We start from the raw sequence: 13,768 nt of genomic DNA, 5'->3' as shown, positions 1-13,768 counted from the left end.
TCCTTGTAATATATCTTAATAATTAAATAATCGTGTTAGACTATATTATACGATTGTTTAGATTATATTATACGATTGTTTAGATCTTGGTAGAAGATTTTGTACAACATCTAAACAAGCTCATGTACCAGATCTAAACGATTTTAGTACACGATTCTTGGTAAAATCGTTTAGATTTGGTACATGAGCTTGTTTAGATGTTGTACAAAATCTTCAACCAAGATCGTTTAGCAAGATCTGAACGATCGTGTATCAATATCTAATTGATCATATACCAAGCTTTTCGCGTGTGTGGTCGATTAATCGTGTGTGAGGTATTTTTGTTATTTCACGTCGTGGACCTCCAAGTTTTTTCAATTTTCAAAATTATTCAATATATTTTGGGTTTTGTTCTACTTTTTTACATAAAAAAAACCACTATTTTATTGTATGTATATATTATTTTAAGTAATGTAAATTTCAATTATGTATACAACAACTAATGAAGAAACGCATTAAACTTTTGAATAATAAAATGTTGTTTTTCCCTTTTACTTCTCCGGAGCATTAATCAATTTGTAACGTTTCAATAAAAGCAAAATTTTAAGAATCTAAACACCACATGTCAACGTGTAATTCAATATTTTCAGTTTTTCTTTTCACTTTGCCGTTTCTTAAAATTCCTCTTTCATATTTATACGTGTATATATATATATAGTATTTTGGTATAAATAATTTTCTGTCTTATATTTTCATACTTGTTCTATTATAATTATTATAAATTTTACACTTTCCAGATGTTGGATCTCCAATTTTAATAAATCTCAAATTTAAATTTAGTGCATGACTATCAAAATAAATCTAAGAAAATTAGATTGAACAAAAAAATATTTAGAAAAAATAGTTGATAACACATCATTTTTTTTATATTACAAATATAACATGTAATTAGATATATATATGGAGACATGAATTTAATTATTATAAATTTTTTTGCTAAATCAAATATAAGAAAGATTAAATTTAAAATCTAAGTTAAGGTATATTTTTCCAGGTAAGAGAACCAAAATTATATTAATTATAACAAAAAAATAATTGATGATTCTTTTCTGTAGAAAAAAGATATTAATTATTCTGCTATATAAAGATTGTCCCTTACGTTGTCTAAAAATGAAATGGGTGTAATATAAATATATACGAAGTAAGTAGAAAAGAAGAGTATTGAATTTGGGGAATAGCCTTGGAGTTGCAAAGTGGATTACCATGGCGTTGTTTATCTTCTTCTTCTTCTCCAAAAATTACAGACCCAATTTCCTTGTTCTCTTTCCTATTTTGTTCGTTCTTTCTTCATTCTCTCTCTCTTCCGTGGCATCTGAATCTGAAGTAGGTATGCTTTACTTTTATCTTTAAAGCTCTTCATTGGGGGAATGGAGAAAGCATTGTGTTTGAGTCAGATTTAGTTTTTTTTTTTTTTTTTTAAAGAAAAAAAACGAATTCAGATTTTGTTTTTAGTTTGTTATAACATATTTCTTTTTGCTCTTATAATTTACCCTTTGAAATTTTACTAAAAGTTAAAATATTTCCTTGTAAAAGTTGAAAAAAACAGACAGAAAAGTTGTGAGGAAGGAAATAAAAATTTGAAAAATTTGAAAACAGATGGTGATATAATAATTAGAACAATTGCAAATACAAATACAGTGATTAGAGCCAATTAGGTCATGAATAAACGATAAAAAAACAAAAATCATTGTCAAACTAATATTATGTTATTTTTTGCCCTAAGAAAAATGGTTGGAAATACAGGTGATGAATCTGCATTCAGTTACAATGAGGGAAATGGAAATGGACCAAAAGAATGGGGAAAGCTAAAAGCAGATTGGAAATCTTGTGAGGAAGGGAAGTATCAGTCTCCCATTAATATTGTTGAAGAAGATGTTCAAGTTCTTCCTAAGCTTGGAAAACTTAGAAGGGATTACAATCCTGCTCCCGCTATCGTCAAGAATCGAGGACACGACATTTTGGTAATATTCGTCTCATCATTCATTATTTTCTTTGTTTCATATATATCATCCAATACTTGTAGTTTTACTCTAATATGTTTGTATGTTTGTGAATGATTTTGAAAGTACTTTTAACAAGAATTTTTTTTCTTACTACTCTTATTTCTAGTCATCTTTTGGATTTTAAAAATTAGAATGAAAACGTGGATTGATAATTATTTTATTTATTCTTTTTTTGGGTTCATAACCTGTCATGTTTTAAAAATGTCTCTTTACTAACGTTTTTGTATTCTTATCTCCCTACTATGTCCTTTATATATAGTTTTTATCGTTTGGTAAACCCATCATAAAATGATTCAACCATAAGGGACTATTTAGGAGGATTTTTCAACTATAGACAAACTAAATTTTAATTCTAACCCAATCAAAATTATGTGACCAAGTTTGTAATTTAATAAAACGAACTAAGATATTTATAAAATATAGCAAAATTTTATATTAGACAATAATAGTTACTAGGAGTGAAAAAACTAACCGAAGAACCGAACCGATCCGATTCGGTTTAGTTCGGGTTGGATTAGGCTTCAACAGTATTATTACCGAACCAAACCGAATTGAATTGGGTCGGTTTGGTTCAAATGTAAAAAAGTTAAGTTAAAAACTTAAAATTGAAATTAACCCGAGTTCGCCATTCATTCGTCTTCCTCCATCTACACGAGTTTGCCATTCTCAGTTCCGTTCGCCGTCGGTCGTTCTCCATTCGTGGGTCTTCTGTCTTCCACCGTTGTTCGTCTTCCTCCATCTACATGAGTTCGCCATTCTCCGTTCTCCAGCCGTTCTTCGTTCGTGGGTCTTCTGTCTTCCATTGTCGTTCGTCTTCCTCCATCTACATGAGTTTGCCATTCTCCATCCCCCATTCTCTGTTCGCCGGTCGTTCTCTGTTCGCCGGTCGTTCTCCGTTCGTGGGTCTTCTGTTCACGTGGGTCTGAAAAAAGAGGAAGAAAAGTCTTCACCAAATCGTTCTGTCTTTCGTCTTCTTCACGTGGGTTCGTTCCTTTCAAGTCCAATATCTGTTCTTTTCACGTGGGTTCGTTCATAATTTTGTTAGTCCGGTTAAGTTTCGACGATTCTCTTTTAATCAATTTTATGTTTTGTGAGTTTTTTTTTTTTAAAAAAATCGTTGGACTTATTGAAATGCCCAAATTTTGTTCAAATCCTAGATCTGAGAAACTTAAATTGTTCAAACCCTAAGTTGTTGATTGCTTTCTTGGGCAACGAAAGAGAAGGGGGAAGGGGAAAGGATAAAGAGAAAAAGAGAAAAAAAGAAAGAGAAGAATGAAGAGAAAAAAAAGAAGAAAACAGAGGAGAAGGGGTAAGAAACAGGGGAAAATGAAAGAGAAGAATGAAGATAAAAAAGATAAAAAAATGAAAGAGAAGGATGAAGAGAAAAAATGAAATATTTTTTGTCTTGAAGAATGTAAAATAGTTTTGATACATTTGTGAGAGTAAAAATTCCAACCATTTTTAATTATAGTAAAATAACTTAAAATTTGTAATAGGGATAATTTATACCTATATTTGAGACATATATTTCGTTAAAGTGTCTTATTCTCTCATAGGTGCATGATACACAACTTTACATTGACTCAAACAAATAGTAAAAACATGAAAAAAAAACAAAAAGTTAAATTGAGATTTGAGAATAAAACAAACTAAGAACACTATAAAAAATTGGGATTCTTCCGATGTCTGCATGCGTCGGTGTAGATTCCCAAAAGCGTCTGAAAAAGATCTCCCGATGTACGTAACGCCGTCGGGACGAAAGTTGATAGTACTACATCGAGGGACCCATTCCCGAGATGCAAGCGATAGAGTGTCACGATTTCCTTTCTCCCTAAGCTTCTATTGTCGACAAACAAAAGACAGAAAAAAAATGCACTACTGACGTCCCATCCATATGTTGGGAGAAGAGAACTACCAATGTCCCATTTAAACATTGGGAAATGGCTTCTTTTGACACTGCGTCGAGAGAACCTTTCCCCAACGCATTGTTCACTACATCGACGGATAAGCATTATTCCTAACGCTTTGCGTGCTTCGGGAGATATTTTTAATATTTTTTTCTAATTTATTGAATATTTTTAATCCTGGGGTACTCTATTTGGTTTCAATTTGATTTAAATTGAATAAAATTGTAAAAAAAACAACACAAAATTAATAAATAATTATATAAAATACCAAATCAAAATTTATATTATAAATTAAATGTTAAATTGTTGAACAATTTCAAATGTTGTAAAGAAATTACGTAGAAAAGAAAAAAATACATTGAACTCTGAATGGCCACGGACGCCATATTCCCACAAGTCCATAAGTACAATGCACATAAAAGTGAATTTAGATATATATCACTGAGTGCAAATTAAACAACTTGAAAGTTAAAAATACGTAACAAAAGTGCTCACGGTCCTCTCTGTGCTCGACTCATTTTCTTAATCATCTTTTTTATTTCTTCCATTTGTTGGGAATTTTCTGGCATTTGTCGGACATGCATCTCCTACATTCTTCTTTGTTATTCAATCAAGTGTTTAGCTTCTTCATCTCAATTCTTTGTCCTCAATCAAGCATTTAGCTTCTTCAACATCCCTAGAGTGCATTTCTTACGAACATGAGGTCGTAGAACTGTTATTACTCTTTCAAGACTTGGACTTAGGAACCCAACCAAGACATTTTGAGTAGCTCGACCGTCAACTGAAAACGATCTCACATATCTCATCTTTGGAGAGTGGTTGAGAACCCTTTGGGGTGAGCAGGGACTAGATTTCCAGCATTTGATTCTACAATTTTTTTTTTAAAACTTAAGTTATAAAGTCATAAATAAAAGTTTAAAATAAGACAAAGTTTTTCATAAACTCACATGCGCAGTTGCCTGCGAAATAATTGGCCCCTCTAAGCACGTATTTCTCTTAACAACTCTACATAGTCGACTGACTGACCTCGTTGTTCAACGAGCTCGTGTGCTGTCATTGTATAAACGACTTGGACCTACTATTATGGTTGTACGGCTGCTTCTGTCTAGCAGCCTTGTTGGTCCTTGATTGCTTCTGCATGAAAACATTTTTTAAAAATTATACATGGACGAAAGAAAATGAAGTACTCTAACTTTGCAATATGTAAATCTCACTTGAAATGCTCAATTCAAATAGTGATTGCATAGGAACTACCAATCTGTGAGGTAGGTTGGCATGTGCTTGTTCAAGGTCGCTGTATTTTTTGAAATGTTTATGAAAGTTTCCCCTAAACTCCTCGAAAAATGTGAGCATTTTGTCACGTGGTTAGAGTATGAAGCTAACCATACGTGCGGCACTTGGCTAACTACAATGCCAACGTAGCCAAGTAAGCCTTTCCGAAAAGGGGTAGTGCACCGAACACTACGCCAACGTGTTGTAGCGGAAGTATTTAGTTTGGTTGCAAGACACGAGAGAGGTTGGAAGGATAAGGGAGTTTGAATGGATACGTGTTGGGAATGATACCTTACATTCCAAGAATAGATGAATACATATTTGAGTACAAATATGTTGTCTCTTGCCATGAAGTGCCATAGGCAAGGAGACTTGGTGTGGCAAGGAGACTTGGTGTGGCAAGGTGACCTTGCTTGGCTAAGACATGCCAGGATGCAAGGTTGCAAGACTTGATACAAATGAGGCCCTTCCCAAGTATTTATAGACCATTCCCACCGACCTTGGGCCTTAGAAGGTTGGCCAAGAGAGTTTCTAGAGTTTACAAGTTCATTTAGTACATAACAAGGAAGCCTAGAACATTCTAGAGAGGACTAGACCTTTCATGTCACTTCCTGACCGTCATAATAGCCTTCTAGAGTGTTCCAGCACGTTCCAGCATCATCCAGCACATTCCGGGGCCTTCTCGGAAGCTTCCCACGCATTCCAGCACGTTCCAGCACTGTCTTGGGCGTTCTAGAGGCTTATGGGGCTGTCTAGACCGAGCATGGGCGGGGAGCATGCACATGGGCGTGTCTAGGGCCTTCTGGAAGCATCTACGGGCGTCTGGCGCGCGCGCGCGTTGGGCGAACACGGGCGCGCGCGCTGTTGCGAGCGTGGGCTGTGCGCACTGTGCTGCATGCAGCGTCAGCATGGGCACGCGCACGCGGGGGGCTGTGCGTGCCATGCCTGGGTGAGCATGGGCGACCGACTGGGGCGCGCGGTGGGCTGCACGCGCGGTCGCTTGGCTTGCCGCCTGGCCATGCGCATGTGTCCGTGCGCATGGGGTTGATGGTGGGCGATGGTGTCGGGCGCCTATGGCCGTGTCAACGGACATCTGGGCGTGCCATGGGGTTGTGTCGTGGGCTGACACTCGGGCTGTCGTGGGCACTTGTCGTGGCACGCGTGCGGGGCTTGTGAGCCGTCCTCGAGAGGTGCCTGCCAATGTCGTGGGCATATGTCGTGGTCACCCTTGGGCTGTCTTGGGACCACGTTGGGCTACTCCTGGGCCTTGCTAAAGGAGTTGTGGCACGTATTGGCGCAATATTGAGGACGATTTTTGGGGTCAAAATTTCACACATGACAATTTGATGCTCAACAAATCTAGTAAGTGCTTGATCGTTGAAATCAAGCACGAAATAGAGGTACAAATTAAAGAACATACGTATTAGCTAGGTTTATACTTGTGTATGTTTAAAATACATACGAATTAATTGCTGAAGTTACATGTAAAACGTCCTTGACCACCTCGATGTATTCTGGTGGAACATCAATCCACTTAAGGCAGCAAACTGGAAATGTATCTCTCACACACATACCAATGGTGCTGTTGAACCAAATAATAAGTGGAGAGATTGACTTCTCCACTCCTTGAGCAAAGGTAATCAGAATCTTGCCATATATGCTTATGAACGTACATCTCCAACTCCAAGTTTCAGGACTGTTCACATCTCCTAGGAGTCGAAGAGGGTTGAGGTCCATCTAATTAAGAAAACAACAAACTATCATAAACAAAACTACTTCATATGTACCCAATTATCATAAAAGTAACAGGACTAACCTAAAGTGTCGTCCACCGAGGACAATCCTCTCACATTATTGAATGCTTCATCAAAATTGAGAAACAAAGAATCTGTCTCCTCGAAACCGCTATAGAGAATGATGACATAGTACTTGTGGACACAAAAACCAAAATTAATTAAATAGATGAGAGTACCTCAAACTGAATATAAAAAATGAAATATGTGGATACATTATATACGTGAGCTTTGAACCAATCAGAAAATGCTCGTTGATGTCTTTTATATAATTCAGAAGTGCTTTGAACTTGACGACATATCAACCTAAGTGTCTCCTAAAGTCGACAATTATGAGTTTGTATAACAACAATATATGACAAATACTTAAAATAGTCAGTGAAATCGAAGGTTAGAAAGGCGTACCAATGTGCAAGGTGTTTAATCTTCCTATGATAGGGTTCGTACACTTGACCCCCATAATGGTCGTACTTTCTGCACGAACACTTTGAACTCACCAATTACCTTGTCATCCAGAATGCTATCATCATTTTGTTAATCTCTAGTGAATCGAGTCTCAATCCCACTTAGATACCTCGAACAAAAAGTCCCTGATCATTCATCACATATGCTTCTACAATAGATCCCTCAGGACGTGCTTTGTTCTGAACAAATTGTTTTAACGTGGGTAGACTTCTTTCAATTAGATACATCCAACTGTAAGAGACCGAACCAATTACTTTGGTTTCATATTGTAGGTGAATGACAAGAACTTGTTAATGAACTAGGGATAGTAGTACTACACATTGGAAATGTTGCTTTTAACAGTTCTAATAACATGTCGAAGGACTTGTTACTCCAACCGTTGAGAAACTTGACATGCATGTACTTAACCAAAAAGTTTCAGGAAGGAAAATTCTAAAAAATCGGGGTATAGCTCACTGCGTGCTTCATTTAATAACTCTTAAAGTATGTTTGTTGTCTCTTGATCTATATCTACACCAATATTCGATGACATCTCATTCTCCAAATCTTCCTCTGTTTTCTCTTCGTTTTCAATCGAAGCTCAAATCATTAAACATACCCAACATTTCATCTTCTTCATGAAAAGTGTTACTGCTAGTTCCTTTATCAAAAGAGTTACTACTAGTTCATTCCTCAAAGGTTTCTGTACCTCTATGCAAGTTCACTGGCTCAACATAATACACCCATTCTATATAGGAGAGAGATATTCCAATTGTTAATAGATGTGACTCCATACTCTCTAATGAGTCCTAATTTGAGTTCATACATCTCTTGCATGGACACCTTGTTTGTCCGTAATCATCGAAGTGAAACTTGATAACCTCTAAAAATTGGGACACTCTCTCTCTATACTCAACCGAGAACTTATTCCTAAGTTTCATCCAACCGTTGTCCGTAGTTAAAGACCTAAAAGATAAATAGGTTTGATTAGTCTTATATTCCTACTCTCAAATCCTAAACTTACTCTATGAATAAGTTATGCCCAATCTCCAAATTTTTTTACTAAAACTAAGTTTAAACTATAGATGCTACTATAATTGCATGATAGCTAGAACAAACTAACCACAAATAAATTCAATCTTTACAACCTACCTACCCCTTTCAACATAATTTACAAGCCATCTAACACTTCGAACCCCCAAAACTACTAACAAATTCAAAACTAAGTTTGAACTAAAGAGACTACCATTACTGCAGGATAGCCATAAGAAATCAAACACAAACTACTTCAATATTTACAAGCTACCTAACAGTTCCAACAGACAAAACTACTAAGAATTAAACAACAACTAAGTTTGAACTAAATACTACCATAACTGTAGAATAGCTAGAACAAATGTCAACCACAAATTATAGAAATTTTAAAACAATTAGAAATCATTACACCCCCTTCCTCCAATTCAATACAACCCTCCTCCAATTCAATCAATATAACAAATTCAAATTCAATCAAAATCTCAAATTCAATCACTAACTCATCCTAAATCCTAAAAACGCTTCAAAATCAAATTCAATATTAAAACCTAAAACTAATTCAAAATCTAAATCCTAAATCCTAAAACTAATTCTAAATCTAAATCCTAAATCTAAATCAAAATATAAACGAAAACTAACCTAAAACTAAACCTAACTAAACCACTTACCAGAACTAGGAGCGCCAGTGGTAGACAATGACGAGCGACAACGAGCACGGTGGATAGACAAAGTTCTCTCCTTCTCGGTCTCTTTCTCTCATAATCTTTCCTTTCCTTTCTCTATCAATTTTGTGATTTATAGGATTGAAAGAGAGTTTTTTATATGGGAACTCTCGACACATAACAAAAACGTGGGAAGAACCCCATATTTTCGACGAGATTAGTAACGGTGTCAGAAATAAAAACTCAAATTACCAACGCATTACTAATGGTGTCAGAAATAATTATCCACATTCCCAACGTCATACAATTAGCATCGGGGGAAATAAGAAATATTATTTAATTATTTCCTTTCTCCCAATGCTATAGGTCATGATCACGTTGGAAATATCCGCCACAGTCCCAACGTTCCCATGCATGGTGTTGGGGAAGGTAAAACAATTAAATAATAATTTCATTTTTCCCGATGCCTTAAAAGTCCACATCAGAAATATTGAAGTACATTTGTCAACACTGCACCAGAGAAAAGAAAACTATTATTTAATCGTTCCACGTTTCCCGACGTTTATATGTGCGGTGTTGGGGATGATCTAGCTTTGTTCGACGTCAGAAGTAATATGTCGAGATAGATTCATGCCCCCAATGCACGCCTTATGGCATCGGTGGAAGGCCTATTTCTTAACATCTCTTTCCCCAATGAGATTTTATGCATCGGGAGAACCCGATTTCTTGTAGCAGAAGAAGAAGAGATATATAGTAAAAAAGGGTAGATGATAGCTATATAGTTACAAGTAGAAGAGGATACAAAATTCCTTTAAATTCCATTATTAAATTAAATATAATTAATATAGTTAAATATATATAAAAAGTTATATAGTCAATAATTAACATAATGGAAAGTTATTGTGCATACTTAATGCAATTTAACAACTATGCACTAAATGAGTAATAAAATTTTAAATTTAATTTCTCAAAAAGATTTAAAAAAATTTAAATTTGAAGTAAACAAAATCAGTAGAAAAGAATAATTGGGTAATTAGTTTGAATTTTGAAGGGAATAGAAGTTTAAAAAAGTTTTTCACATATCCTCACTTTTAAAACTTTTAAATATACAGTATAGATATAAATATTTCTTGATGTTATACTTTAATATATAGTGTACCTAGTGAAAAAACATTTACTAACTTTTCTTTTTTTCATGTTGGGTTTAGGGTTAGGGTTTAGACTTACACTTTTTGTGCAGTGAGGTTTGAGCTTGAAAGATATAAACCTTATATTTCCTCCTCAACAAGCAAATAGTAGAATTCACCCGTAAAGTATAGAGTGATAGTTATAATTACACCCTCAAATTTAACTTTGAATTGCAAAAATTGAGTTTTAAAGTTCGAGGAAAATTAAGATTGGACTCTTAAAATTACATTTAAATTAAGTAAAACATGTATTTGAATGATTTTTTTTTTCTAATTTTTGAAAACAATAACTTATGTTTAGATAAGGTGGGAAACAGATGCTGGAAAAATTACCATCAATGGGACGAAATACAAATTGTCGCAATGCCATTGGCATGCCCCATCGGAACACTCCTTCAATGGAATAAGGTTTGATCTCCTACTTCTCTCTACATATCAACTTCAAGGTTCTAGCTAATTGCATATTACAATGATATTTGTTCACTTATATTTCTACTCTTTGGAGCTACTTTTGTTCTGCTAATTTACAATCTTCCCTACTAATTAAGCATATTAGAAAAGGACTTAGAACCTTGCTGAACTCAACCTCAAACCAACCATATTATTGATCTTCAAAAACAATTCTACAAGAAAGATAAATTCTATCCCTACTACAAGAACAAACAAAACAGCTTAAATCTTTCATCCTATATGTACAAACTACATATAGCTTTATGTAGCCTCAAAATGAAACCTTAAATATTCTGTGAGACATTTCAACAGTTGTTGCCTTATGACTATAATCATCCATTTATGTAAATGTAACATGAAAGATGCATAAAGTGACATAAAAACTAGAAATACATTTAAAATAAATACCATAATTTCTTTAACCCTAAATGTATTTTTCTTGATTTCAATTCCTCTTCTCTTCCCTTAGTGCACATGTGCAATTTTCATAACTTTGGTTTTGGTTTTGTGAAAAAAGGTATATGATTGATTATATTAACGAAGATATTTGTACATACTCGTATACCTATAATCATCCTCTTATCTAATCAATGTAAACATTTGGTTGCATCTTCAAAACATTCTTGACATCTTTGTCCTATTTGAATCATGTAGATAATCGGATTTAAATTGATTTTTTTTGGGTGTGGTATGAAAATTAGGTTAATTTATAAATTAAAAATAGTATTGTAACAAACTTTGGTAGATATGATTTGGAGATGCATCTAGTTCATACAAGCGATCATAAGGAGACAGCTGTGGTTGCAATTCTATACAAATTTGGACGTCCGGATCGCTTTCTTTCAAAAGTAGGTTTACTTTTTCTATACAAATGTTAAGGATAAAATAAGAATATTTTGAAACTTATAATTATTTTTGATGATAAGATGATTTGATTGTCATTTTGTGGAAGTAGTTATTCCATCACCTAAAATCAATTGGGAAAAAAGAAGAAAAAGAAATAGGGATAGTGAATCCAGGAGACATCAAGTTTGGGGGCAGAAAATATTACAGATACATTGGTTCTCTCACCGTTCCTCCTTGTACTGAAGGGGTCCTTTGGACCATACAAAAGAAGGTTTCTTTTCATTCTTTCAAATCATTTCCGCCCATTTGATCATCGTTTCCCTTTTTTTCTTCTCTTCTCTTTGCTTTGATACATTCATCATGTGTTTATAGAAAACAAGTCAGTTCTTACAAATACAATGCAACTCTTCTACCTCCATTAATACAATTTTTGATAAAAAAAAGATGAAAGAAACATAAATTACTGGCCTCCAATTTCTACTTTTGATCTGTTTTGTAATTTATGTTTGTGAATTTATCATTTCAAAAGATTCCATTTAAATTTAACGATAGTGTTTCACAATAGAGCATTGCATTTTTCCAGAAGTTAAAAGATGATTGTATTATTTACATAAAATTAGTACAATAAATTAATTTGAAGGTTCAAATATGATTTTAACCAAAATCAATCTTACTTATTATTTATGTAATTTTCTTTTGAAGATATTTTTGTAGCCAAACTTTAAAATTAAAGGTCCTTTTGCTTTTGACAATAAAACCTTATCTTTTAGTACTAAAGTTTTAATTTTATATGGTAGTTTATAACACTTATTTCTTATTTTAAAAAATAGATAAATTTTGAAAACAAAAAAGAAAGTAAATTTGAATATCTAGAATTTTTCTTTTTATTTCCAAATTTCAACTAAACATTATCTGGATGATGTAGGTGAGAACAGTTTCAAGGGAACAAGTGAGAGCTTTGAAGACTGCAATTCATGATGTGAGTGTTTTCCTTTCCTTTCCTTTCTTAGTGAAGTTTTTTTAAATAAAAAAACTATTTTATAAAGATTAAAATATATTTTTTTTTATTGAAATTTTATTAACATAACTATAAACCTGTTTTTTTTTTTTAAATAGAAAAATTGAGAAACTATTTATCCATACCACTCAAATTAATTATACTTAATTTTTTTTATCAATTGTAAATATTTTGTGAAATGTTTTATTTTTGATAATTTTCTTTTAATTAATTGTAAAATTAGTCCTAACAACAGAAAAAAAAATTGTTAACTTTTCCATGTTAGTTTTGAAACACAAAGGTTGTGAGAAAATGATTACTTTTCTTTTACCCTGATTGAATAAAAGTTAACTTAGAGTAAGTATGGAATCTAAGAGAAAATAAGGAAATAAAAAAAAAAAAAAACTATTCTACATATTTTTAATATACAGAGAAAAATGATATTTTATTATTTTTTTGAATTATTTTACATATTAGAACAAAACTATTCCCTCTTTATTATTTCCATTTTAAAATTTTGCTTGAAAATATATAATTTATTTTGGTATTAAATTTCTTCATTTCAATCTTTTGAGTTGCATGTTTCACTCCTTAGGGTTTGAAGACAAATGCAAGGCCAACACAAGCATTAGATGGAAGAAGGATTCAATTTTATACTCCACATAAGTGAATGGTTCTACTTATTTAGTTTGTTAATTTCTTTATTTACTTGGGTTAAACACAAAGCCTAAGGGAAATTAAATAAAATCATAAAATTTGTTAAATGTTAAAGGTGTTTAAATTTTTCAAAAATTGAACAAAGTGCGAAAATATTTATATCGTATAGAACAATTTTGAAAAATATTTATACCGTTTGGGAGAAGAATTATTTGGGGGAAGGATTATGACAAAAAAAAATTGTATTTTTTTTATTTATACGTTAACCCCGATATGAGAAAAGGTACATAATTTTTTTTTTCTGGAAATGAATTTATTGTTTTTTATTTTTGCGAAGCCAATACAAAATGAAAATATGATAATTTTTTTGCATTTGTGTGAATTGTTCGTACCATAAAACCTTTGCAACCAAAAATTGTATTCAAATTCATTTTTTTAGTTAGGTAGTATTGTAATTCAACTGTTCACAAAAAAAA

General features: G+C 33.1%; 1 protein-coding gene across 1 annotated transcript; it reads left to right on the top strand.

Moving 5' to 3' along the window:
- The first annotated feature begins 1,194 nt into the window (after nucleotides 1–1,194).
- Nucleotides 1,195–13,546, top strand: LOC101202847 (alpha carbonic anhydrase 4). The gene is made up of 7 exons (XM_011655460.2): nucleotides 1,195–1,366; nucleotides 1,783–2,000; nucleotides 10,644–10,750; nucleotides 11,538–11,640; nucleotides 11,748–11,909; nucleotides 12,564–12,617; nucleotides 13,231–13,546. The coding sequence occupies exons 1-7, from the start codon at nucleotides 1,243–1,245 to the stop codon at nucleotides 13,303–13,305; spliced, it is 843 nt and encodes a 280-aa protein (XP_011653762.1). The 5' UTR covers nucleotides 1,195–1,242; the 3' UTR covers nucleotides 13,306–13,546.
- The last annotated feature ends 222 nt before the right edge of the window (nucleotides 13,547–13,768 follow it).

The sequence above is a fragment of the Cucumis sativus genome, chromosome 4 (assembly GCF_000004075.3).
Source record: "Cucumis sativus cultivar 9930 chromosome 4, Cucumber_9930_V3, whole genome shotgun sequence".
NCBI classification, from domain to species: domain Eukaryota; kingdom Viridiplantae; phylum Streptophyta; class Magnoliopsida; order Cucurbitales; family Cucurbitaceae; genus Cucumis; species Cucumis sativus.
This window is presented reverse-complemented; position numbering and strand designations above follow the sequence as displayed.